We start from the raw sequence: 27,314 nt of genomic DNA on the forward strand, positions 1-27,314 counted from the left end.
GATCTCCAGAAAGGCACACTGAAGGGAGTGTTCTGTTTTTCAGATGTTAGGTTTCACCAAAATGAGAGGGTTTTTTCCAGCACATGGCACTAAAATGCAGGAAAAAAATTAACTGTGGGCATCACCTGGTCTTTTGCAAAGTGTGCTCATTCTAGCTCACCTCAAAGCAATGGTTTAATCCAGTGGCTTCTCCATTAGTAAAACTCACTGAGCAGAGCTACTTGGGCTACAAGACATAGTAACTTCTGTACGTAGAAGAGAAAAAAAATCTTTTCCTTTCTGAAGGGCTGTAGGTTTCAAAGCTTCATAAAATAGAGAAGGTCAGCCAAAGATTTTATCTCAGTAGTTAATGAAGTCTTGGCTCTGTCTCCCAAACCAAAAAGATTTTGGCCAGCTCAAGGGGCTGAATGTAGGGCTTCCATTTCACAAGGCAAAGCTAAAAAGAACCATTATAATCTAATTCGATTTCTTCAGTAATATGTGTTTATCCTTACCCTTTTTATTCCTGTCCATGCCACTAGGTATTAGCAGATGATTCTGATGAATGCAGTACAAGGTTAAGTGCCATAGTAATATGCAAAAAACCCCCTGTTGTTGATTTGTAGCCCCCAGATAAATATCAAATAAATGGAGCCAAAGCAATAATGACCCTGATAAATTTAGTGAGCCTTTTATACCAGGCCTATAAGTAGCACTTCTCAAGTAGCAGTGGTCACTAGGTAGAAGGTGCATACTTGTACTCTACAGGGAGAGAAATGGTGCCACTTTTTAGTTACAAGATGGAAAATTATGCGCATCTATCAGCCCCAAACTATCCCAGGAGGCAGCTGTATCACTGACATGGTAAACTTGTGGCAAGTGTACTTGCAAGGTCAAAAAACTAGGCCAAGTCGTCAAGGATGTCAACATTCTGTATTTGCTGGATCCAGGAGTGAAGCACAAGCCAGGAATCCTTACAGGGACATGTAAGACACACACACACCTGTCTGCCACTGCCACAGGTGTTCTGCTGCAAATTATGGATAGTACAGATTAAAAAAAAAATTAATTTCAGTAGTCATTAACTATTTCTGTTACTGCCAAGAAGGCAAATCTGAGTTGAAATACACGTTGAAATACATGAAATACCCAGTTGTGGACCATGGAACAAAAACCTTCAGCTTTTTTCTGGCTTTGAGGTAAAAGTCTTTGCCTCCTGCTTTCTCCAAATCATTCTGCACACAGAACTTTGCTTTGCTGAATCTTATATTCTCCTAGAAGAGCAGATTGCATTCACTGGAGAAAATGACAGTTTTGTGATAAGAAAAGTTGAGATACTGACAAACTTGCAAAAAACCTCAGAACAGTGGAAAACAGCTAAGTGAGTATGCCAGTTTTGGCCACTAGTGGTTGAAACAGAGAAGCTTGTGTGTATATTTGACATTATCCTTCAGCAAAGGGTGTCCGACTGGCAAGGGTTTTTTGCACCACTTAGGGCCTCTCCTCCAGATGGGCTTTGCAGATTTGATGGACCAGCGCGTCAGATACCTGTCAAAACAACACAAACGCATTTCACTCATTCACTCATGGTCACTGAGAAGAAGTTCCGACTGAAGCAGAAGCAGGCACTACAGCCTCTGCCTCCCCAGGTGCCTCTTTATAAAAGGAATAATTGTGAGCAGAGCTCCCTCAATTTTTAGAAGGGACCACTAGAAGGGAATTTTTGTTTTGGAACTAATAAGCTGCACCTCTGCACTGAAAGCACTGGCACCAGCCTGACTTTCAGTTTCATGAAACAGATCAGGTGTAGTCTCTAGGCTGCTGGCAAGTTGTCCACCTGAAGCTAAACTGGAGTGCCAAATGCTTCCGTTGGAACTAAGTCTAACACTGAATGCATCCAGCCTGTATGGGATGTGTTATTTCAACAGCCAGCCTCAATAAGGTAAACTAATTACAAAGGCTAAACCCTGTGAGAAATAAGTCTCTAAAAAGGGATTTGTTTAGTTTCAGTGTATAATTGGTTATTTCTTCTCCATGAGATAGGTTTCTGGCCTAGTCTTGTATTTTCACATGTGAAAATTTGCTTTCCTATTCTCTGTACAATACTATTGCAGCTTGCTGGTGCAGGAAGTCAGAACCTACAATGCAAGAGGTGCTAGAATGGAATTACCATCACAACTGCAAATCTCTGTGAAGAGCAATGTCTGGCAAAAATCCTCTGCTTTTTACCATATGAAGTTTTAGACTTGGCTTTGCAAACAGGCAGGGGATTTCAGATCCAGAATCAGTTACTGGAAATTCTACCCTGTGGCTGGGTGGCCTAGAGTTTTGTTAGGCTTTAAATCTTTTGCTACCAGTAGAGAGGGGAATAGAAGTCCTTAGAGAAAGAGGAGTCTTTTCAGACAATAAAGATCCAAAGTAAAACCCTAGCATAATCTGTACAAACAATGCTCCAACAAATTAGAATTTGGAACAGACTGATAAACTTTGTCCAGCGATGTTTGCATGCCTCTGTTGAGTAATCCCATGGTCTTAATGTAACCTCAATCAGTCATCCTCTCCACAAACAGCTTTGTTACCTTTTATTTGCATCGTGCAAATTTGAGATATTAAGAACTTTGGACAGAGACCATGTAATGCATTTGTTTGAAGGCATTTGGCACTTGCCTGAGAACTACAAAGAAAGCTTGCTATGCCAGGCAGCTACAGACTGTATAACAGCAGCCCATTTTCCTAGCACTTCCTCAGCAATCCCAAACAACACAAATTGAAAAATGAATCACATTTAGAGGCTCCTGCCACTGAAATGAAGCCACTTCCAAAATGCTTTGCTTTTGCTTTGAGGAGTTTATGGTAGTTAAAACACCTAGAAGCAACAGGAAGAGGGATCTGGGAGACAGCAAAGAACAAGATCCAGCCACTTGTTCTCCTGTGCATGCGCTGAATTAGTCCCTTTTGACCTTTCACGTTATGTAGTGCATTAGCGAAATCCCTTACATAACCGCATCAGGACAGGAAGTAGGAGAGACTCGTCTCTAATTTCACACGTGAAGGGAGTTCAGAGAGTCCAAATGCAGGTCCCCAGTTCGGAATCTGGTAAAGAACTGTGGCAAGGCAGCTACTTCGGGAGAAGCTGTAGGGTATTTGATGGGCACATGCGGCAAGGTCCTTCTTTTCACATTCCCCTTTCTGCACTTAGGAGGTCTGTAGCGCAAGTTTTAATATCGCAAAGCTGCACTTACAGCGAAGGAGGAAGAAAAAATCCCAAATTGTTTTAATGCATCAGTGTGCCAAGTGCAGTTCTGGTCACGTGTCCACGGGCTTACGGGAAAGTGCCCCTGTGATAATAAATGATCTCACTGGAAGAGAAGTGAATGTGAGATACACATCAATGCTGCGTGCAGGTTTAGACAGACAGTGGCTTTTTAAGAAATCCCTCTGTTTCTGTGTGGGGGCTGGAAGTGCACACCCCAATTCTGCATAGGAAGGAGGATTTAGTAATGGCCTGATTTTAAAGCTTTTGTTATTTCTCTTTTGAGTAGGTCTAATCCAGCGCTCTGGTCCAGGCTTTTGGCTTCCTTTGGGGACTGCAGGCTGGGGTTTTTCATTGTTAGCTGAAACAGACATTTGGACGCTTTCCCTTCCTGGAGCACATTTGCTTTTAGCGCTTTTAATACTTGCTTTGTCCCAAACTCAAACTTGTCCTATTTTGTTTGCTGCCTTTTTTTTTTTCCCCCCACCTTGATTCAGCAGAGGCAAAAGCCTGATGCCTGGGAGCAGTCAGTCTACAAAGTTCCTTTTCCTCTTTGACTAACCCCAGTTCCTACTATTTCACAGATTTTTTTTTTTTTCCTAACAGTAAAAACAATCCACAAAACTCATGTTAGAGATGGGCCTTTCCTGCATACTCTGCTGTCCATGTAAGGTAGTGTACCCCCTTTTCAAGACAAGTCACCCAATTTTCCATTGTACCCAAGGACACAGTTTGTCTTGGGGAGTTTTTACAATAACCTACACGCACACACTGGCAGATGGTCTGAATTTTCTCAATCAGCTGAGGGTTGTCAGGACAGACCTTCCATGTCGATGCCAAATGCAACTGGTCCACAGTCTCCTAACCTGCCATCTCCGTGTGCAGAGCTCTCAACTCTGGAGAAAGGGGAACAAAACTGCCAATCTTGGGGACTGGCAACTCACCTCAGGCCTCTGCTTGCCCCCTTGAGTACGGTAGGATCCTGGTCAACAGCTAGAATCCCTACACTCCAGCTGCACAAATCAGTATAACAATTTGGATAAAGTGTGATGGGAATCCTGGTGGGATTTCCCTGATGGGAAAAGGCAAGATATAAACAGGATGGAAACAACTGTGGTTAGGCACCTGCAGTCATTGCAATTGCCTAAAATCTCTGTGGCATGTGGAAGTCCATTTCCACAGATTTTATTCAGTGAATAAAGCCTCCTCACTCAGACGCTGCCACTTAACACCTAGGAGTAGTACAGGGCTTCCACCTCTGCTGGATAAGGGGAATGACCTACCTGCTGCGCACCCACAGCCCTGCACACAGCCCACACAAAGGCCACTTTGGTGCAGTTCAAGGCTGAACTTCTGAACACCCCCCCACTGAATTTTTTCAGTCTGGCTTTTGTTTGGATAAAGAGCAGAAGGCTACAGACTGCAGGAAGCACTCGATCAAAGTGCTGGCAAGATTGCTCCTCCCTGCCACAACCCTTCCCATGACACCTCTTGGCTTTGCTCACCTGCAGCCGCTCTGGATCTTTGCTTTTGAATTCACATGCTATGCACAGCAGAGTTTGCATGCAGATGAGAGAAACCACATGCTGCTGGAGTGAAATGCTGATAGCAGTGAAACCAGATTCTGCTCCCAGGGACAAGAGGTGTCCACAGAGCCCGAGAACTTCGTAATTCATAAGGAGTTCATATGGAACCTTCCTCTTTCCTAACACACAGCAACTTCTTCAGTTCATGTGATGGAGGAGGGATTGACTTGGATATTATCTGTGCCAAGTTCTGGTCTTCCAATAGGTAGCTGAAATTGGAGTGGCAGCTGAGCACTCCAGATCAAGTACTCCATAATCTACAGCACCTCTTGCTGCCACAGCCTAGATTCAGAGAAACTGTGACTTCCCTTAGTCCTTTTGGAAAGGGAACAACTTCACAGTGTTGTGCTTTAACCAATATTTTGGACCTGCCAAAAGAAAATGAGCGCTATACTCACATTAAGAGAGCATCTAGATGCTGGCTTGAACTCACTGACTGTTCTGGATAGAGTGTTAGTCCACACTATACATGTAACAACTTCCATGCTGGAAAAAAAACCTGCTGAGCTATTCAGGTTCCCATTCATGAAAGTAAGGATAGAAGTTTGACCTGCAGCTGTGCTTGACTGTTTCCCAGATGGTTCTCCTGTGAGGTGGCCTACACACACATGAATCTGGAATATGAGAACAGTCTGTCACTCTGCACGGTGCTGGTGAAATCCCTCAGAACTTCCTTGGCCTCATGGACTAGTAAAAATATTTTGTTTCTGCAGCACTTAACTGGAGCATACCAGGCTGGCACACAAGTGAATGCAGAAATAACCGTAGGAAGTTATGAAAAGGAGAATTCAGGCTCAGGATGAGGGAACAATCCTTGGCTGCAAGACAAATTTGCTTGTGGAATCATCCCTTGGAAACAGTGAAACCCCTAGACTGGGCCAAACATGAGAAAATGAACTGCAGGGAGTAATTCTGCATTGATAGGGGTAAATTTCACTGGTGTTCCATGTCCCAGTTCTGCAGGCAAATGGTATGGAAGAGAGGGGGAGGACAGTCGATTCAAGAGTTTATGGATTATGTGGGTACTTCAATGGTCATATTTCTTTAAAGGCACCCATAGCTAGTAAACCAGTTAAGCAATAACATTCATGAGCTATTGCTGTCAAAAACAAATCAAGCAGAAAGCAAAAAGACAAAGAACTGAAGTCCAAGAAAAGAGAAACATCATGGTCTCAGCTAGACAGTGTCCCAATTGCAGAGGATAGAAGAGAGAGCTGTGAAGTGCTCCCCAGTTGAATTCTGACCACAAGGTGCTCTTATGCATCTCCTACCAGCCCCAGGACCACACAGCTTGGCTCAAACTGGCAATTCACTTTCATGTAATACTTTCTTCTGTAGGCCCATTATCATAAGGACACTGAGGTACTAGAGAGAGTGCAGAGAAGGGCAACAAAGTTGGTGGTGGGCCTGGAGCACAAGTCTGATGAGGAACAGCTGAGGGAGCTGGGGCTGTTTAGCCTGGAGAAAAGGAGGCTGAGGGGAGACCTTATCACTGTCTACAACTACCTGGAAAGGAGGTTGTAGCATGAAGGGTGTTGGTCTCTTCTCCCAAGTAGCAAGTGGTAGGACAAGAGGAAACAGCCTCAAGTTGTGCCAGGGGAGGTTTAGATTGGGTATTAAGAAAAAATTCTTCACAGAAAGGGTTGTCGGGCATTGGAACAGGCTGCCCAGGGAAGTGGCAGAGTCACCATCACCATCAAAAGGCATTTAGATAAGGTTCTTACGGACATGGTTTAGTGCTAGAGTTAGGTTATGGTTGGAGTTGATGGTCCTGAGGGTCTCTTCCAACCAAAATGATTCTATGATTCTCTTACATCCTGGATGGGTGATCTCACACTATGCTACACAGCTGGATGACCAGGAACAAGCTGGGATCTGCTCTTCCTCTTGCATTCCAGTAGCAGAAACAGGATCAGGAAACAGGGTGGGTAGGGGAAGGCCATCTGCGAAGTGACCCAGTGCAAAGCAGGGCAACTCTTACCTCTCTGCAGAGAAATCTTGGGCATGTAGAAGAAATGTCCAAAGTTTGTACAATGGAGGCAATAAAACCACTTCAGAAAATAGGGCAGGGATCCTGCTTTTTGGAAAACATCATGCAGTAAGCACTAAAAGAGCACCTTCTGGAGAGGCAAAGCAGGCAGAGGGGTTCCAGATGATAAATCCACACTTCACATCACTAGAAAAATGGCAGGGCAGCACTGCTGACCTTTGTAAAAACAAGACAGTTTGCTGATAGTTCCATAGGATGGCACGTTACATTTTAATCCCAGCTGGGTGATAGTCTGTGCACACCAGACGCTTTGTATTTGAAGCAGCCTCACTTTAAACAGGTTGACCATGACATACGCCAAACATTCTGGCCAAGACAAGCCACAAGTGCAGCCAAGGAAAAGCAGAGTAGCAGCTATTCTGGTGCTCTCAAGAAGTATACATTAACACAGCTCCTCCTTTATGTATGTACTTAGCACCTTTGCTCAGCAGCCATATAGCTCCGCCTATGTAGCTGGCCTGTACATAATCTCAGGGGCAAAGGACAGTTTTTCATCAGGTTGGTTTTTGCCCTTTTGGCAGCAGATGAAGCTGCTCCCAGAAATAGAGACACAACCTTGGAAGAAGCCCTAGCCAAAGGGAGCATCAACCAGAACTTTGCAAGACTGGGGAAATGAAAAGGATTGCTCATCCAAATGAAGTAAACTGCCAGAATTCTGCCAGGCAGGGGTTGCTGCTTGAGTCTACAGAACATCCACAGAGACAACACGCAGTAAGCAAATGTTCAGGTCTGTGTTATGGTAGAGCTGCTGGGCTCCGCCTCACACTTCAAGTTACATTCCTCACAATGAATCTCCTTCAGTCTCAGGTGCTCTGAGTGGAATCAGCCTCTAAGGTTATCTTAGGCTTTCATCATGGTCCTGTCACTCTAGCAGCTGATGGTGTAGTCTAATGTCAAGAACTCTACCATCAGCAAAACATTCTTCAGCTCAGTGTAAGATTTTCTGTCTCTGGGTGGTAGGAATTCTCATAGAAGTATGTGGGGTAACATCTACAGCAGACACTGGCTTCTCAGAAGTCCCTCCTTTAAAAGTGTGAATGATTTCCTAATTCAGAGTGAAGAGTGAAATATCTGACTGCTTACAGGGGAGCAATGAGAAGAATTTCAGGGCAGAAGGGGTGAGCTCACAAAAGTACAGATAAAATTCTGAGAGAAATATGTTCTTCAGCAGGGTAAAGCTTACTGTCACAGTCTTGAGACAGACTATAAGTCTCTTTGGTGTTCTCTCTATTCTTTTCATCTTGCGCCTTCCTATTTTAGAACAGTATAGCAGGAACTGTGTCTTTCACAAAGCTTTCTTCCATGTGCAATGCAAGATCCTGATGGCAAGAGAGTAAGTGCAGATGAGTAAGGAGATGACAGCAGGAACAGAGGACAGGTGACTGGGAATGGACTAAATTCTCAGTATAATGGATATGACAAATCCACCTGTGAGAACTATCTATCTCACTTTGCAACCCTGATACAAGTTTGTCTCTTTGTTCGCTGGCTTGTTTCTGCATGACTACTTTCTTCTGACCAAGGAGGACCAGACTGCTGCAGAGACAAGTGACTTCTCTTTCACCTTTGCAAGCACTCATGCACAGCAACAGGCAAGCTGCTGTGCCAGAATCCCTGGTTCCTTCACACACCAATTCAGTGCTTCCCAAATTACTGCAGATTTACAGAAAGATTTACAAACAAGTGCAGAGGCAAGGACAAAGTAAGCTTGGACAAATCATTCATGTAGGAAACCTCTGGTACAAACTCTGGCTTCATTCCCAAAATGAGCACAGGCTGAATGTCTTAAGCATGTGGGCACCCTTCAGACCAGAGGAAGGAAGCAACTGATATCTCCTGTCTTAGGTGGTGCCAGCTACTGTTCCAGAGAGCAATGCGGGAAGTGCAGGTTGGGGTACACATGGTGAAAACTCTCACAGAACTACAATGGCCAAGATGTCACAAGGCTCCCACAAGCAGAGCTTTCCTCTTCCGGCAGGCCAAGATGACCTAGGGAGCACTCCTGAAGTACCACTGCAGCCTATCCTGCCTCTGGGACTCAGTTGTTTAATTCCAGCCCCACCAACAAAACTTTCAATTTGATTTCTTGATTCCATTATCTTGCCTCTACCCAGACCCCAAAGCCTGCCTATTACAGTGCTGTTTCATCTTCTCAGCAACAGCTCTGGTCTCTTATTCCAAACTCTGCTTCCACCCTGATTACTATGTTCCCTTGTAGGGAGGAGAAAAACAAGGGTGGTGTAGGGAGGGAGCAGCAATGCAATAGGGCGGGCTTGGATACTAATCTCCAATTTAAATCTCTTTTTAGAGATGTAGCACAACTACTTCCATGTAGAATGTATCCAGAGGTATCTGTTCTTTGTTCTCACTAAAAGTCTACAGAACAATTTATAGGAATCGAAGCATTAGATCTGGAGTTCTGGTGTGATTCCAGCAAGATACAGGATTTGCCATTTCCTGTCTCAACCTGCTATGCAGGGTTGCTATGTGAATGCTAACAAGATAATGTGCTCCACCCCACAGCTGCTAAAAAACACAGCTACTAAAGAATCCCAAAGACTTGTAAGATACAGGAAAGAAGTAGTTTTCAGAGCTGAAGTATATGATGGCTACAGGGCTTTATCAAATGTAGTCCTCTAATTTGATGCCCACTGATACCCAGTATGCAGCATGCCAGTATCCAAGGGACATTTCCAAGGGCTTGCCTCAAATCTCCACCGCAGACAGTCAGAACTGAAATGCAGGAGTCTTCAGCTGCCCTCAGCCCTGCAGCCTAAGCTCTCCCAGCAACAGCCCCATGGCCTCTGGTAACCCCTCGGCTTGCTAATGCAAGGTTCATAAACTGCTCTGACATCGCCATGGAAACAGAGTGTGAGGTCATAAACAGGGGATTAGCACCTCTGAGCGCCCAGCACAGCGTAAGAGGCGGCTGCAGGCTTTCTCTTCACCCATCAAAGGCCAGGGGCCATAGAGGCCGGGGAGGGGGAAAAGACCCTGTAGCACAGGAAGGTGGAGGGCAAATCGCTGATTGGGGGAAATAAGGATGGGTAGAGTGGAACAGACTTGTGATGGGCCCTTGCTGGCTGCTCAGCCCCCCACTCACTGCTGGAACACCTCCAGGGCACCCTCCCGCTGTTGGGGCCCAGGCACCAAAAAGCTAAGAGAGAAGGGACTGTTTCACCTGGAGAAAAGCAAGCTCAGGGAGCATCTTATCAATGTTTAGCAATACTTGAAGGAAGGGAATAAAGAGGATGGAGCCAGGTTCTTCCCAATGGTGCCCAATGACAGGATAAGAAGCAATGGGCACAAACTGAAACACAAGAAATTCTGTTTGAACATAAGATAACATTGTTTCACGATGTGAGTTGGTTCTCTGGAATAAGCTGTCCAGAGAAATGATGGAAAGTCCATCCCTGAAGAAAAACCTGATTGGACATAGTCCTAGGTATCCTGCTCTAGGTGACCCTGCTTGAGCAAGAGGCTTGGACTATGTGATCTCCAGAGGCCCCTTCCAATCTCAACTACTCTGTGATGCTGTGGCTTACTCCTGTGACTGCTCTACTAAGTGTTAGTGATGAGGAGGCAAGTGCAGCTGAGGATGGGAGGGCAGAATCTGAGGTGTGGCAGTTTAATCCTGTGGGAATAAATGGTTTGAATGAGATGTGGTTTGCCCTTAAAACACTAACAAGAGAGTAGCATGAAGGACCTTTTCCAAAATGCTACAAATGCTCTTGATGAGCCTTATTCCTTATGGCACATTTTACCCAGTTATAAGGAAGCGTTTTTCCTGTTCCAATGTATCCTTGAAAAAAAGAAATGTGGAAAGACAAGACTATGCACCTGTTGAGCTTGGGTTTCTTGGGAATATGCCCTTCAGGAAGTGGAGGCCTGTGGTTTGGCAACAAACCTGAAACAGAAAAAAAGAAAAGCGTGAGAATATTTTGCAGTGCTTCCTTTCCTCTATAGCATCCACAAGTTACCTTTCACCTTGTAAGCCAGGCAACCCAGATCTCTACTGGGACATCACAGCAAAAACTCAGGTACAGTAGAAAGGGTATTTTATCTTGAACTATTGCTGAACCTGCAGCCAGCCAAAGAGGAGCTAGGAGGTTGTGCTGTGTACAGAGAAGAAAAACACAAAGACACAGACACTTGGGCTCATTGAAGATGTTTTCTGAGAGGACACAGGGCACTTGTGTCCAATCATATTCCACCTTCAGGATGAAAATCTGACTATTAAAATTCTCAGTCCATTCAATTTGGATACAACTCAGGTACCAGGCATAAAGATCAGCACTATACTCCAATTGTGTCAACCTGGGTCCCACTTCCAGGGTAAAGCAAAAAAGTATTCACATATCAGATAGTAGACAGGTGCATGTTATTAATGAAGTAGGTCAAGCTTATGCTAAATCAAGTAATTTCAGAAGCTGGTATTTAATCATTAGCTACTAGAGACTGAGCCACTTCCCAGATCTTTCTGCAACAGTAGACTCATCTACAGGAACAGGTGTCTGCTGCCAAAGCAGGAGCCAAGACACATAGAAGGTGGAACAAGTAGTCTCTGGTCCATTGTCCTGTCCCAGCATGTGTACCATAATGATTTTGCTGGGTGACTGGACAATGACATCTCACTGAGCTATATTAACTGGGCAGGAGACAGCTCTCAAGGGGCTCTGTGGGTGTCCCTCAGAAAGGGATTGTCTCAGGAGAAGGCTAGGTACCTGCACGGTGAGCCATCTGCACACAGACAGCAATCTTCTTATGCTCCTCCAAACAGAGCCCTGTGATCCTTCGTGGCAGCATCCCTCCATCAGAACGGATAAACTGACTCAGCAGCAAGACATCCTGAGAGAGCAAGAGAAGGACAAAACCATCAGCGCTACAGCTACTTTAACTGCTGTGATTCTTAGGTGTTGTGCTGATGCTCATGCTGTGTACAGGACTCGAAACAAAGGAAAACAAACCAATGATTCCTTTCCTATGTGTTTTGGCTGCAGCCTCACAACAAGTTGCGTTTGCTTGCTGTCACTCCACCTGCCAGCTTAGCTCACTAAGGTCACTCAGATGGTCTGAGTCTTCCCCTGACTTCACTAGTGTAAACATATGATGTCAGCTGCAATCTCTGCTACTTCGCTGTCACTTGCTCCAAGATTCTAGCTATGATAATGTGTCCTAGGTACTCAGGCACAGTTACACAAGACCTACAGATGGACAATGTTTACACAACTTGAAATGCCATCACAGCTGCTACCCTAAAGGTCACAGATATGTTAGATCACCTCTGGCCCCCTCCTTGTTCCCTCAGAAGGGGACTGTTCTCTGCTATCTACTCCTCAAACTTTTGTCCAGTTTCCCATGGTGGAACTTCCCTCATGTCTCTCTGGAGGGGTGGAGAGCAGGAAAGTGGTCCAAGATCTCGCACGAAGAAGCTTTGTGTAAGAAATGAAAAGAACGCGTGCTGATAAGAAAGACCTAATAGGAAAAATCATTGCCTTCAGTCCTTCAGCTGTGCATTTATAGGCTGGGGCTGTTTGTTACAGCCATGCTGGATGGAAGGAACACTTGGAGAATGCCGAGGGCTCATCTGTGATTCAAGAATAATTTAGATTACACTGCTGTTGACCTTTCCAATTAAGAGCTCTAGAAACCTAAAGCATTCTTCATAAAAACAAAATTAAAGGGATCTTTAGGATCAGATAGTATCACAGAGCTAGGATAATAATTTTTTTTAAACACAGCAGCAGCAGCTGTTGCACAAGTGTCCCATTAACTGTACATAGTACAACAGCCCAGTATTTAGATATGTGCTCTCCATCTCCACACGCAGCACCACTGCAAATGTACTCCATAGGCCAATACAAGCAGGTCCCCTTGACATGCTGACGTGAGCATAAGTTGGGCCAAACAGCCTCTACAGACCATGTCCTTATTTTTTCCCCATCTCCTGATAGACTTGTTGCTGGTGGAGAGTTTACTTCTCTACCACTGTTGTAAACATGTTCATAGTTGAGGTAACTGGACCATGCGGAAGCTGCCTGCAGGCTGGAGGGACCTGCCAGCACGCACCCCGACAGAACAAGAATTCAAATCAGGTACATCAGTACTTTACACCCCTCCTGTCTAGGGCAAACCACAAGAACAAAGAGTGCTTGTTACTTTTCACATTGGGTAACCCCGACTCTGCCTGTTGTTCACGGATTTGCAGACCTGCTCCCATCTCCCTATCTTTGCTCTTTTATAAAGAGCTCCTCAGAGCATTCCTAGGTTCATCTACTGCCCTTGCAAAAGTGGATATAAAATGAGTATTCGGAAAACCTAGCTATCTAGGAATTATACATCCATTCTCACTGCACAAGACCAGCTCAGCTCTGAAGGGGGCCGCTGGAATTCAGTACAGCTTTCTGATAATGACCGGTTCTGACATATACTTTCATACCAGTATTGCAGCCAAAATTTAGAGGTTTGTTGTTTGTTTTGGGCTTTGTGGTTTATTTTTGTCCTTCCCTCTCCCCACCTCCAATCCCACCCTCACTAATATCATCATGACACACAATTTCCCTATTCCCTTATCTGGCTTCCTTTCTACCTCTACTTGTCTACAATGAATGTGTCCAGGCTGATTTTCAGATCCAGCCCCTTCAAAAACACAGCAGGTTAGGCAACTTCTCACTGATACAAAATGACTTATTAACCACCATACAGAGTGATGTTGTATCCAAAGAACACAAAAAGCACAGCGGAACAACTAGCAGCAAGCTCCTGAGAGGCCATTTATGGTTGAAAGGGAAGCCAAGTGTCCTCAGCCCAGTTAATGCACAGCCTTGCCAATGGGAACAGTAACCAGGGGACCAGTTGGTGCCAGCTGCGTTGGTGGAAGTTGGACAGGGGCCAGCCGAACAGTCCAAGGGCACTGACTTTTAGCCACTCCTGAAATGCACTGGATTGGATTCAGGAAACCAGAGCAAGACTCCATTTCCTTTTTGCCTCTTCTTTAGCCATGCAGTTCTCCAAATCACCAACAGCTCAACTTGCCATTTAGCACAAACACAGCATTTCCCAAAGTGAAAAAGGGCTGTCCAGCTCCAAGTGCCTAGAAAGAGAAAAACTTTCTAGACTTTTCTACTAGCCTGCTGCATTACTCTGTGGGGAAGAGGAAGAGGGGAGCTGATGGCAAGTTTGAGGCTGTTCCAGCCTTTGCAGCCATGAAACCTTAAGTAGGCCACAGGCTCTTGTGAGTGGTGTGTGTGGTCCAAGTGATTTCTCATATTACCACCACGCCTCATGGAGTCACAGGCTTGTTATCAAGTGTTTCTACGCAAAGAGAGGAGGTGGAAAGGAAAAGGAGAAAGTCTTTCTTTTTCTCCCTATGGGAAAAAAAAAAAAATATCAGGAAAATCTGTTCTCTGTTATCATCTATGACCAACAGTATCACCAACTGAACAACACCCTTGTGTGGCAGCCATTTCTGAACTGAAATCATCCACGTCCCAGCCGCTGCAGCTCCAAATTACACTCAGAGTGTTTGACTTAAAATGTTGCACACTTGACAGACGGATTGTCCATTTCTGAAGATCCCCACAGTTAATAGGCCAGGTGCCTCTCTCAGAGTACTTGCACAGATGCATCTTACCATAGGGAGAAAGCAGACAGGTACAGCCAACTTTATGGGGCAGCTGTGGAGGGAAGCAAACAAGTATGTGGAGCGGTCAAAGAAAAAAATATGTCTGGCAAGTTCTCATGGTGCCGTCATGTTCCATGAAATTCACATTTTGTGCTAGTGGACAGCCAAGCCTGTAACCACAGATTTGCTTTAATCACTGGACAGCTCCCACGAGGCTGGACCCAGATTCCCACCCCTGTAATCTGCAGCATTTGATGAAAACAACTTGGATTGAATTATTCTAGGGCTAATAGGCAAAGCTCGCAGTTTGGTTTCCCCTAATTGCTGCCAAAGCAAGATGACATATTTACTGCCTACTCAGACTAACGATGTTTGAAGTGGATAAGGGGGAAAATGAAAAACAAGTTTAGCCTTTACCTCTAAAAGAGCTGGATAAACTTGGTAAATGCAACACTCTGCACAGCACATTCTTGTGAATGGATGGCAACCAAAATGCAGAGGTAACTCTGCATTTTAATATATGCAGACACTTTGAAAAGCAGGATCCTTGACTAGTTACATGCAATTCATTAGAACCTTCATTTACCGCAAGAGTTCTGTCTGTGTAGCCAAATTACTACTGGACTGTATCAGACAAGTCTGCCAGTCATTATTTCCAGTTACACAAGAGTCTAGTTTTTCCCTTCTCCCTTACTCTGGGGTGCTGTACACCATTCTCCAGGCATTTTGTAACAGGATTGCAGGTTTCAATCCAGTTGCATCCTGACAACGACCAAAATAAATTTTTACCTTCAACGGATATGAGAAAAATCAACTGAGGTCTCAGTTTCAATGAACAGACGCACGCAGATCACAAATTTTGGGAATTTATACCTTAGGCAGTATTATCCCGAGCCTCAGCAGAGACTAAGGACTGAACTGGCACAGACAACTGCAGCCCTCCACACCACAGCTGAGGCAGGTCGGAATCATGACCTGCTAGCCCTCACAATGCCTGTTCAGTTGATTAATAACTTGGGAGACATTGGTCTCCCAGTTCTCTGACAGCCAAAGTAACTCATTATGCCACTACTTTAGACTCTGCTAGTTGCACATGACAAAAGGAAAGTCCTATGAGGTCATATTACTCAGCTCCCTCAGGGGCTAATTCAACACTTCCCTTTTCATAGTGCCTCATTCAGCCCAATTACAAGCGTCCCAAGCAAAAAAGCTCACACTTTCCCTTCTGTGCAACTGACTGATCTCAGCTTATCAATCTCAAAGGAACCACTGTGATCCATCTATTCTGATCTCTTACCAAGCACAGATTATAGGTTGTGCTGTATGAACTGGGCTATCTCTGTAACAAAAATAGCTGTTCTCAATTTACAGACTTTCAGGACAATTAACCACCAGCGAGTAAACTGTACCACTGTTTAATTATCCACACAGTTAAATGCCTGCACTTTATTATTAAAGCATTTCAAGATTCTGCTGCTCATGACTGCTGCAGCAAAGAAAAATAGCAGAGACCGCTTTTGTGTGGAAAAGGGAAATTTTATTCTCCTTAACATTTAAAAGCTTGAAAATCCATGACTGGTACAAAGCATTCAAACATTATAAGGGACTTATCCAAGCAGAAGATGTGGCCTACTTCAGAACTGTAATTTCTCCTAGTTCTCATCAGCCCCACTGAGGAATGCCTCTAAATACCGAGGTAAGAATCTTAGAACCTGCTACAATTCTGAAAAACCAGTTCACGCTGCTCTCTTTAGCGTTTTGTCCAGGTTCTCCTCTGCTCTACAGCAGGAGTATTGCATATATACACCAGATGCATATACTTTAAAAAAAACTACATGACAGCCAAAATGAACGTATTCCTAGTTTGTCTCTCAGGACCACAATTTCTTACCAATGATCTCAACAATGATTCTCAAGACTCTGGCTGCAGAATCTCTTCTCACATTTGTTTTTTTTTTCTTGCCTCCACACCAAACAGTAGAAATCAGGATCTAAGAACCAAACTGAACCAAAGCGTGGAAGAAAACTCATAACCTTAGTTCCCTCTACAAACACACCTAAAACTCATGCTTTACATTGTCTGTTGGGACCTACTTCTCATCCTGTAACTCAGCCTCTACAGCATTACATTGTCTAAAACTGCTTCTTTATTCTCAATGGTGCCTTTACCTCTACATACAACAGTCTTCTACCACAGACAGCAGTAGAAAGTTGGTTTATATATCAGTTTCCAAGATTTAATCCGCTCCCATGGCTCATTTAATCCCTGAGCATCAGTTTATAGTTTCTGGAGTTGTTACTATGTGACTCATTGAATGCTTTCTGGAAATGTGTAGAACTACCCAGTTTAATGATGTTGTTGCTTCCTTGCATTTACAAGTCACACATATTAACCTTAAGGAAAGTATTTTACAGTGCAAGTGATTGGTATGTTTTGATCACAACACAATTCAGCAACCATAAAGACACGATGCAAGAATTCGCTGCATTCAAACATGGCAAACACAAAATAACATATGTGTCTTTGTAGTTCTTTCCATACCTTAATGGTGTTTGCCATTCTCCTAATTTATTATCATCTGCAAATGCATTGTATTTTCAGTTTTCCCACATTGTTTAGAAACTAGATCACAGAATGCTAAATACTCCCCCGCCCCAAACTTATTTCACTGTTTAATGTTGCATCCAGCTTGAGTCAGAATCATTGCCAACACTCTGATCCTAGACAAATTAATTTCTGCAACACAGGCTTTGAAAGGCACTAAACAGATACTTACATCTCACATCTGTTGTTTCACCTGCCTGGACCAATTGCAAGTATTTTGTCTGGCAGTATTTTTGTACTCATGTTGTTCATAATTAACGAGTCATCATTAGTTCTATCAAATAGGTTATTTGTTTTTATTCCTAGTTGATACCATTTTACTTGGAATTTGTAACATTTGATTTACCAAGTGGTAATCATCAACATAATGCTCCTTCCTCTCTCAGCAACTTAGTATTTCACTTGCCATTTTCAAACCATTTAATGATTCCTCAGGATTTTCTTCATGCTTTAAAAAAATCCTGCAAGCGAAGTAATGCTTAGCCAATTAGCCAATTCCCTTAAGATCTTGGGGCTACACACAATCCAGGACTGCTAGTCTGTACCTAATTCAATGCTTAAGTTATTTCTGTACCTGTTTTTTCCTGTTGTTTTACATCAGCAAGATTGCCATTACTACCTAGATATTAAAATATTAACTTTTCTTTAGTGTGTGCACTAGAAAACTGCATGTGAGCAGCTCAGCCATCCTGCAGCCAATGTGGCTTTCAGTGCCCTTCTCCTCTCATTAATGGACTTTCTTTTTCACAAAGACTTCTTTTCCTCCAGATGCATCTGTATCTCTCTCGCCCTAATCCTATTGACATTAACTTATTCTGAGTTTTCTGTTGCTTATCTTAGTAACAGCATGTTCCTGTCTGGTTTTCTTCTTTTCTAATTCCAGTATTGGGTTTTTGGCTTGCAAGGGGGGCACTTAGTCCTTTTGTAAACTCTGTGCTTGAATGACCTCTTGTTAAGTTACATTCTGAATCTTCTATCTCATGCTACTTATTCTAAAGTGTTCTTAACTGTTGTGCTTTTGTTTTAAAACATTACAGGATTTCCCTCCCATCTTCTACATTTAGTGTTAGTAATCCTCTCATCAGTTAATAAACTTGTTAGAATTTCCTGCAAAAAGCTTGAATCAAAGTTATTTTTTCTGTTGCATCGGATGTAAACACATATCCTCTCCTTCATATTAAGAGTTTTACAACTTATAAAAAACTTTTATTACCTTGTTGGATGATGACCCAGTGAGAAATTGTAGTGCTTAAAGACATATAATTGGTCTAGTAAAATCTTTTGGCCTCTCTGGAGTTAGAATAGGTCTGAATCAGTTGACTAAATGTTGCATTCCAGTTTGATTCTCCTGTAAGTACAATGCTGAAAGGACGCTGGGCACAAAAGAGATATGGCCTTTGTAGATCAGATGGCCATGTGTATCATTCCAAACCTCCTATATGATATGAGCTCATCCTTCTTTTTCCCCAGGAACACCATCAGCCAAGGCACACAATTACTGTGTAGGAAGCTCTTGTTACACACAAGAGAAGCAGAAATGGAGTTAACTATCTTTACTACATCCAGCACAAGACAAGAAGGGAAGGTTGTACAGAATGTAGATCTGAGAGCAATATTTACCTAGCTAAGGGGATGGGGGAACTCTCCTTCACTTAACTTACCACATAATCGTATTTATGCTTCAGGTTCCAGCGACAGATAGGACACTGGCCAGAGGGGTTTGGAGGAGTTGGTGTCTCAGCATCCTCTATAATTCTCCCTTCAATCTAGGAAGCAATTTGAAGGACATAATGATTAGGCACAGTTTGGACCTCTACCTGTACCTGTGACTTGAGGAATACTTGTCATCAAGTCCACAACATATTGACCAGTATTGCGCAGAGGTAAGGGGAACAGTATCTGCATTATTCAACCCACTTACATAAAGATATACCAAGCACTTTGGGTATACAATGACTATGGGGGAAAGAACAAATCCAATAGGCATAAAGAACCATTTGGTAAACTCTTGTATAAGTTTTAGTAAATGTAAACTAGTTCAAAGTCAGTGTGAAGTTCTCATAGTCACCTGAATTCCACTTATTGCAGTACTGCTTTGAACCATCATGCCTTGAAACTGTAGTGGCCCCTTAGCCAAAAGCTTTAAAACACATTTTTTTTCTGCGAATAAGAGAATGTCACAGAATAGCAGATGCACATTGTGGGCCAAAACAAGCAGTGGCCCGCTAGATTATAAATCAGCAACAGGGAAAATTCTGAGCAAAAGTTAAACTTAATAAAGGGCTGTTAGGATTTTTTTTTTTCAAATTTAAACACACCAATATTTTTCCATCCAGTTTAATTCCCTGAACAATTCCTTTAGGAGATCATTTTATAATCTTTTCTATATCACTACAAAGCAGTGACATTTAACACTCAAGTTTTATCAAAAGTAACATGTAAACAGATGCAGAAGGTCTGTGTGGGAAGAACTTGAGAAATTTGTTTTCTAAATGTAGATATAATAGGAATATGAAGTCCATCTACATACGTGCTTGTCTTCTTTTGAGGACTTATGAATAGAAATGAGAGCTTTCTCAATTTGCAGCTGAATGGACAGAAAAGACAATAAAACTAAGACTTTTTTTCTCCAAAATATTTTGGATGTTTCCTCTGGTCAAATTAAAATTAAAACCAGATTTTGAACACCAGCTGACAGCATCAAATAGCACAAGCACCAGAGTTTAAAAAGAAACTCTGGGTGGGATTCAATGTTACTTTTAAGAAAAAAGCTGTCTGATTTAGATTGAACTGTCAGGGTCCGTGCCTGAAAATCTGGGAAGAGAAAAGCATGACATTTTCTGTAAGTGTGTTTGGGACACTGGCATCCAGCTGAACTGTCAGAGCTAATTTATATCATGGATTTGTGTCTTTCTTGTCTAGTGGTGGCAAAATGGAAACAGAGAAGTTATTTTGTAGTTCAAGCATCTCAGTATCTCAAAGAGATAGAACACTGTCAATTTTTAAGTAAGATTCCTCCCTCTACAAGTAGAATAGCCAGTTTTACAAAACCCAAAAAATAACTACAAATATAAAATAAAGGCCAGTATATAATTTTCTATTCATTAGTAAAGTTATATTCTGGGGAGTCAGTGTATCTGATCTTGATTCTTGCCAGCCTGGCTTCAGGCTGTACTTTGATTGCAATTCCATCTTAGAATTCGGAATCTTTATTCATTTCCATGTCAATATCAATTTTTCTGGAAATAAATTTCAGTGTACGTTATTTGGCAATTATCACCCAACTACCGAGGACTTTCATATTGTTAACTCACTCAGTTATTATTCTTCTGTTAGAGAACTACAAAGGAATATAGGGTCACTACATTCTCAGTATGCTGATGAAGTCCAGATTTCTCTGGGATTCATTCATCTGGTTCATGTCAAACACTTCCTCCAATACTGATAAAAGCACAGACACATAGAAAGATGAGTCCAGAAAAGACTAATGTAGAGTTGGTAGGATAAATGGAATGACCAGAACATATGTTGAGAAATGTTTCAGCCCTTTAGCTGGTCAATTTACACCATTTGTTACAAGATTTTCCTCATCTAGGGACACTGATGGATCCTAGGCTGATGTCAGATATTATACAGTACAAATATCCAAATCTCCCTTATGCTTCTGCAATGGGCCAGGAAGAATTATTTTTTCTAGAGACCTCTCCTACTGCAATGCATACCTTTTCTTATTCAAGCCTCGGCTAATGTATTGGGACTTCTCGATTATAATTTACATCCCCTCTGAAACTGACTGAGTGCCGAGTAAAGCAATCCACTGTGTGTTGTGTTATGTTCACACTCTCCCCTTGTTTTGGTTAAAACAACTTCAGAGCCTGCCTGCAAGCTATTCTCTTCAGGTCTCTGGGCAAAGATTAGTAGTTTGGCACTTGAAGAGAAGAAAAAGAGACTTTCCATCATACTTACTGTCAGTTTTGGAAATCTTGCAAACTGCCATATTCTATTTGATATTATATATCTAAAATATAAGTAACCTGCTCCATTCAGGTTTCAAATGTGACAATGTCCATTAATACACACATGACAAGAAGGAAACTCAGAATTTCAAAGGCATGAACAACTGTTTCATGCTGTTTCATCAGCAAGCAAAAAAGTCTGTCACTTCCTTATTATTTATATATAGAGATTAGCATTTAGTACATTGTCTTCTAGTTATTCCCAAATAATTTGTACTCCACTCTCCTCACTGTATTTACACCTTTCAAAAACATCTGTCACCTGTTTCCAGCCAAGGCACAGATTGCTACTGGCATATGTCATGTAAGCAGAATAATGCAACCTCCCTTCCTTCCCCAATCATTTCAGTGCTTCTGCTAAAAAAAAAAAACCAAACAAAAAAACCCCCAATTCTCTTGATAAAGTGCAACAGATCGGATAGTGTTAAATTAAGAAAAATGCAAATTCTACTGCTTTGGCCTCTTCCTTCCTGTCTTAAAACACAGCTAAGAAAATGCTTGTCTTTATCAGTTACTTCAGAACTTCTGTTTACTTTTCAGGAGCAGTTTTCCTTTAGTATTTAAGGTCTTCCTTTGATGACACTCGTTTCACTGAGGATTTTTTCTTACTACGTGCATTACAAGATACAAGCTTTGCATCACCTGTGGTCACTGTGGCACACACAGAGCAATTAACAGACACAACACAGATCAAAGGCAAGTGACATGCACGGCACACAGCCAGTACAGAGCCATCCTGTGATGTCACATCGGGGTGCTGGCCCAGGGCAAAGTGACAAAGTGACTGGGCAAACCTCCTTCATGCGGGGCCACACTCCAGACAACGCCAAGTGCCACCACTTCATGAAATCAACCCATTTGAAGAACTGCCTCTTGTGTTTTGGGTTCCAAATGCCTCTGGTCAGGACTTCCAAGCTTACCAGGAGTTCAGCGAGGGATCTGGCACTGACGGGTGGATCTAACTGGAGCCACCCGTGACCAGCAACACAGTGACGATCCCAACCTTCAGCAGCCAAGCCCTCCATGCCACTTAGTAACCCGTACCTACAATGCACCCCTACCTCGGTTTTGCCTACACACCCCGGGATGTCTTTCAGGCAGAAAAGCGACCCTTTTACCCTCTTTTTATGTCTTTCGGGGCGGGGCGGACACACGACGGGCGGCTGAGGGAGACGCGACGCCAAGGGCAGCGACTGAGGGGGCGAAGGGACTTACTGTGGTCGTGTTGCCTTTGGTCACCTCCACGACTGAGGAAAAAAAAAAAACAACAAACAAACAAAAAAAGCAAAATGAGGCTCATTCAGTCTAAATCAAACAGTAATTTTTTGGGGAGAGGGTGAAATACAGCGAACGCAACCGTGTCTCCCGACCGCGGTGAGGCAACGGGGCAGCCCGCAGAGGCTCCACGGCGCCCAGGGCCACCCTCAGACTCACCCTCCCGGAGGGTTCGGACCGGCGGCGAGGCCCAAACGTTTCCGAAGAGCCCGGTGAACAACCGCCTCAACCCCCCTCGCAGCAGGCTGGGCGCAGCCATCTTCCCGTCGCCGGCGCTGCCGTCACTCTCGCTTCCGCCGGCGGGAAGGCGGGGGCTCTGCCGGCGCCATTTTGATGCGCGGCGGTTCCCCGCCCCTGGCACCTGAGAAGGGGGAGGAAGCGAGGGGTTTTGTTCCCCTGCCCAGCGTCTTCTCTCTGTGAGAGAAAGCCCAAGGAGGGGTTTAGCTTCAGCATTGTGGCGCAGAGGCCCCTGTGTTTGCACGGGCCCTGGGGTGACTCCTTCATCAGGGGGTGTTTCAGCCCAGCTGTGGGGGGCAGGGAAGGGGCTTGTTTCCAATGTGCCTGTTTCATATCTGTACCTTCTAGGGGTGCTGAGGTCAGTGCATGTGCCTGCACTGGCTCGTGGAATTTGGCAGGTGAAGCTTTGAAGCAGCCTGTTGCCAGGCTGTAAGCTTATCTTTGTAACCATGCGGTCCAGTTTACATGCTTTCCATTTTTCTTTTAATATCGCTTGCTGTTGGGAGGTCTCAGGCAGCTTGTAGGCTGCTGAGAGATCACTTCTCCCATCGTCTTTCTTAGCATGCCCCATCTGTTAGCTTCTTCCACCTGCCTTTGGTGGAAGGTGGCCTGGAGGTGCCAGCTGAGGGGGTTGTGTCAGACAGCTGAGACTTCAGATACCAATAAACCATTCATTTTAGATGGTAATGCTGTATCGTCATGAAGAGCGTCCTTCAGGTTGAGTTGAACTGTACTCGATAGCAAAGGACATTCATGGGGTTTCCCCAAGTACTTATTTGCTTTCTCTTTGTCATTTCAACTCTTTAAAAAATGTAGGAAGCAAAACTAATGGAGTGAGATAAAATCCCTTGGAAGTCATGTGTGTTGATGGACATTCGTGCTATTCTATTCCATCAGCAGTCAACAGTGCTCGTGTGATTTCTTCTGTATGTTTTCCTGAGTTTCTTGCTAAAATGTGGTGTAAAATTTAAATTGTGGCATAAACATAAAATTTAATATAAAATAAAATTTGATCTTCCTGTATCAGGAGGTCTTCTACCCTCTTTCTCTTGTGTGTTATATGTGCCTCTTGTTACAGTCCAGTTTGCGAATCTCTCTCTGTGGCAGATCTGAGCACTCAACTCTGGGACTTTCCAAAGAAGTGGGAATGAAGGCAGGGCTTCTGTCCAGGCTCTTGTGCTCTGTGCCAAGCAATGAAAATAGGGCCATCCCAGTTATTCAGAGAACAAATTGAGCAAGAAGGCTTGCAGAAGAGACCTCTTCCTTTCTTGACGTGTTATGCTATATAATGATATCTAGAAACAGGGCGACCTTTAGCTTGTCCAAAAGCTTAAACATAAGAGCCAAACAAAATATTTACTTCCATCCAGTCTAAGGATAACTTCCTTATGAGGAGAAGGAACATTGCTAGGCTCAGTGCTGTAGTGATGTCACATTTTTATGAGGTGCTTGTGTTTTGTTTTGTTTTCTTTACATAGAGGGTTTTATTCTAGTGGAAGGAGTCTGGCCATAACAACCTGACAGGAGAGTTTATTCAATGCCTTAAATTGAATGCAATTTCTTCTTTTGGCTTCCTGGCCTCTCATGATGGGGAAAACTAAAGGGTTGACTCTCTTCATGGGACAGAAACCAGCAGTTGGTAAGGACAGGGCTGGCTCACTGTGGTGAAGATATGCAGACAGAGGGTTAGGGGCTCTTCAAGAGCTTTTCCATGTCATAGGGCTTTCGATGCAGTTAAGCAGCACGATGGCTTTTGGTCAGACAGAGAGAGACCAGCAGCATGGTGATAGTTCGGATGCAGTGAGCACTCCTCTTGCTTGCCTCACTTTCAAATAAATGCTGCCTCTAAAGGAATTCAAGTGACACAATTTAATGTAAAGAAGGAAAACAGTTGCTTTCTTAAAAACCTACAGTTTCTGAGTTGAGCAAATTCATTCTTCTCCTGAGATGTTTTTTCTGTCTTCTGAGTATTTTCTACAACTGTTAGCAATGCAGACCATCGAGTCCCAAGGAGACAAACAAAGCATGTGCCAATTTGAGTCAAAGCCCATCATCTCTTTCCAAGTTTAGAAATTTGACATATTTCTGATTTCTTGCAGATAATTTTTGAATGTGTTTATTTCATCAAGCCCTTGTATTCAGGGGAAAAAAAAGTAGCCCTGAATACTATGTCTGCATACACAAAAGAGAAAATGAAGTTATTTTCTTTCTGTAAGATGGTTCAGCCATGGTCTGTGATTTGTCAGCACAGTGGAGGGTGATCCAGTTTAGGCAGAACTGGATGTTTCCAAGGAACGGAACAGGATGTCACCGGTCATTGAAGAATGACTCCTTTTCCTTTTGAATTAAAATTAAACCTGCACTCCCAAGTGTGGATCTGGTTAGGAGCAAGGAGGTATCATATTTTAGATGAGAAACTTATGTCCTAGTTGCTTATGGCCTCCAGAGATTTTTTAGGGACTGCTCTCAAATAAAAGGTATTCCCTTATTTGGACTGCTTTGGAATTAGACATAGATGTTCTGTAAGCTCAGTTTTTCTTTTCCTGCTAATTTGTGTTCTGCTCTTGTCTGAAAAATGGAATATATTTTCCTATTTTTCTTAATTCCTATAACATATTAATATTTTCTTCTTCCAACTACAGAGGAACTTTTCTGGTCCTTTGGGCCTTTCTGGTCCATTGGATGCTAGTGGATGACATGTATGTTTGCTCCAGAGCCTTGCTCGTGCAAATAGCTTATGAAGGCTAAGCCTGTTCCAACCAAACATGATTAAAAGTCATAGAAATCGAGATGGAAAAAGCTATTAGGTCACATAGTTCCCACACGCGCCCCCCGGACCAGTACAGGTTTGTTTCCAATGGTACATTTTTGGTGATTTCCAGAAGGGGTCACTGCAGGTCAGCGTTCACTTTGCATCCAACAGCCTGCCTCCCTTCCCCCCTCCTGAAAAATTAGGAAACCTTCTGAACCTGGTGGCGAGTAGGTTGCAAAATGTCTAGAATTTTTATTATAGCTTGTAATTTGATGTTGGGTGATCAAAAGCAGAATAAATGTATTCATGCCCAACAACTGATCATCCAAGATTTTAGATGAGGAAATTTAGCAAGCACTTCAAAATGATGTGTTAGCTACATGTGGATATTAAATGCTACAAATCCTGAGGACTGTTCTGGGGGATGCTCGGTTGTAATGAGAAAGACACAGATTCACAGTTTTACCCTGTTGGGTAGTCCATGCTTAGAAAGAATGTATTGCATTAATATTTTATAGTTACACTAAAAAATGTCTAGATAATTCAAATCAAATTTCTGATTGTAAACAGCAAAAGTGTCAAACCCCCCATAAGTCTGAGTAAGAGAAGGGAATAACTAACGGTTTTTCACCTTGCACCAAAAATGCAGTTCATCCTGCCCAAGCATCGCGATATGGAAACCTTTCTGCAGAGTGTCTGGTGTCACGAATCTGTTCGGGTTCAGAGGCTCCCGCGGGCTCCACCTCACCTGCAGGAATGGGGGCTCCTGGTCTAGAGCGGCCACATGCTCACCAGCAAGAAAGGCCTCGCCGTCCCATGCAGCAAAGCTCGCCCCAAATGCCTGTGCCTGTGGAGAAGTGACAACCAGCTTCTGAAACAGGCTTTAGAGGGTGGAGGAGAATGAGGCTGGGACAAAAATTAATAATTTGAAGTGTGGAGGAGGATGGAAAGTGGCTGGAGATGGCAAGAAGGAAGCCCTGCAAAGAGAGCAGGGTGAGATGGCGCTCGGGTAGGAGAACGAGCGACTCACTTGAAAATAAGTTGTTTATATTTTTAAGGTTTTCCTATTTTCCCAGTGGATATCGCTATTTTTTTCAAAGTAAAATAACCAAGTCATAATTTCATTACGTTTTCTTCCAAGATTTCAAGCTAAGTGTAAACAAGAAAAATCCATTGGGAATATTAATCCAACTTCCTTTTTCAAGAGCACTTGAGTTCTCTTTCTCCCCAGACCCGTCTCCTTATGTAATTTCAGTGCTACTGTTCTTATAGCCAGTATCTGTTGACACCAGCTGAAATACCTCAGTGATGGCATTTGTCAGAGGGAGAAGCCTTTGCCATCACTGAAAAACACTTCTGGTACAGAAATGATCAAGTTCTGAGATTTTCAGTGTTTAAAAAATATTAATGACTTCTGACATTTTGGGAATGTTCCATATGGGCAAGACACAGTGATGGAAAACAACTGAACCACTGGCACTGAGATTTGATCTCTGGCAATTAATATTTGGGCTGCATGGGAGAATCATAAGGAACAATAGCTCTGGAAAAAGACCATGGCAATCAGACCGGCAAACTTCCAAAGCTTTAATTTTTGCAAATGTTAAGTGCCTTTTTCTTTTTTTTTTTTTTTTTCCCCAAGCCAGGTGAAAGAGTGACTTCAGAAAAGCAGACAATGAAAAACATTAAATTTGTAAGGCTTGGTTGTCATAAAGATCACAATATGGAATGTTCAGTACCAGTGTGCTGAAACACAAGCAGTGTTCATTTGCACTAAATGAAGACAGACATTTTTTTATCTGGGACATAACAATAAAATGTTTTAAAATATGTTTATATGTTTCTATAATAAAAAATTTGTGTCTTCAGCTGTTTCCAGGCTGCATTGTAACGAATGCTGAGTTTGCCTTCAACAACAGACGTGCTTGTAAATGGCA

General features: G+C 43.1%; 1 protein-coding gene across 1 annotated transcript; it reads right to left on the reverse strand.

Moving 5' to 3' along the window:
* Positions 1–897: 897 nt before the first annotated feature.
* MRPS18A (mitochondrial ribosomal protein S18A) lies at positions 898–22,759 on the reverse strand. Its single transcript, XM_080342268.1, has 6 exons — positions 22,548–22,759; positions 22,329–22,360; positions 18,759–18,863; positions 11,593–11,716; positions 10,709–10,775; positions 898–1,527 (listed from the first exon to the last, which is right to left on the reverse strand). The coding sequence occupies exons 1-6, from the start codon at positions 22,645–22,647 to the stop codon at positions 1,383–1,385; spliced, it is 573 nt and encodes a 190-aa protein (XP_080198394.1). The 5' UTR covers positions 22,648–22,759; the 3' UTR covers positions 898–1,382.
* Positions 22,760–27,314: the final 4,555 nt, after the last annotated feature.

The sequence above is a fragment of the Nesoenas mayeri genome (assembly GCF_963082525.1).
Source record: "Nesoenas mayeri genome assembly, chromosome: 3".
Lineage (NCBI taxonomy): Eukaryota > Metazoa > Chordata > Aves > Columbiformes > Columbidae > Nesoenas > Nesoenas mayeri.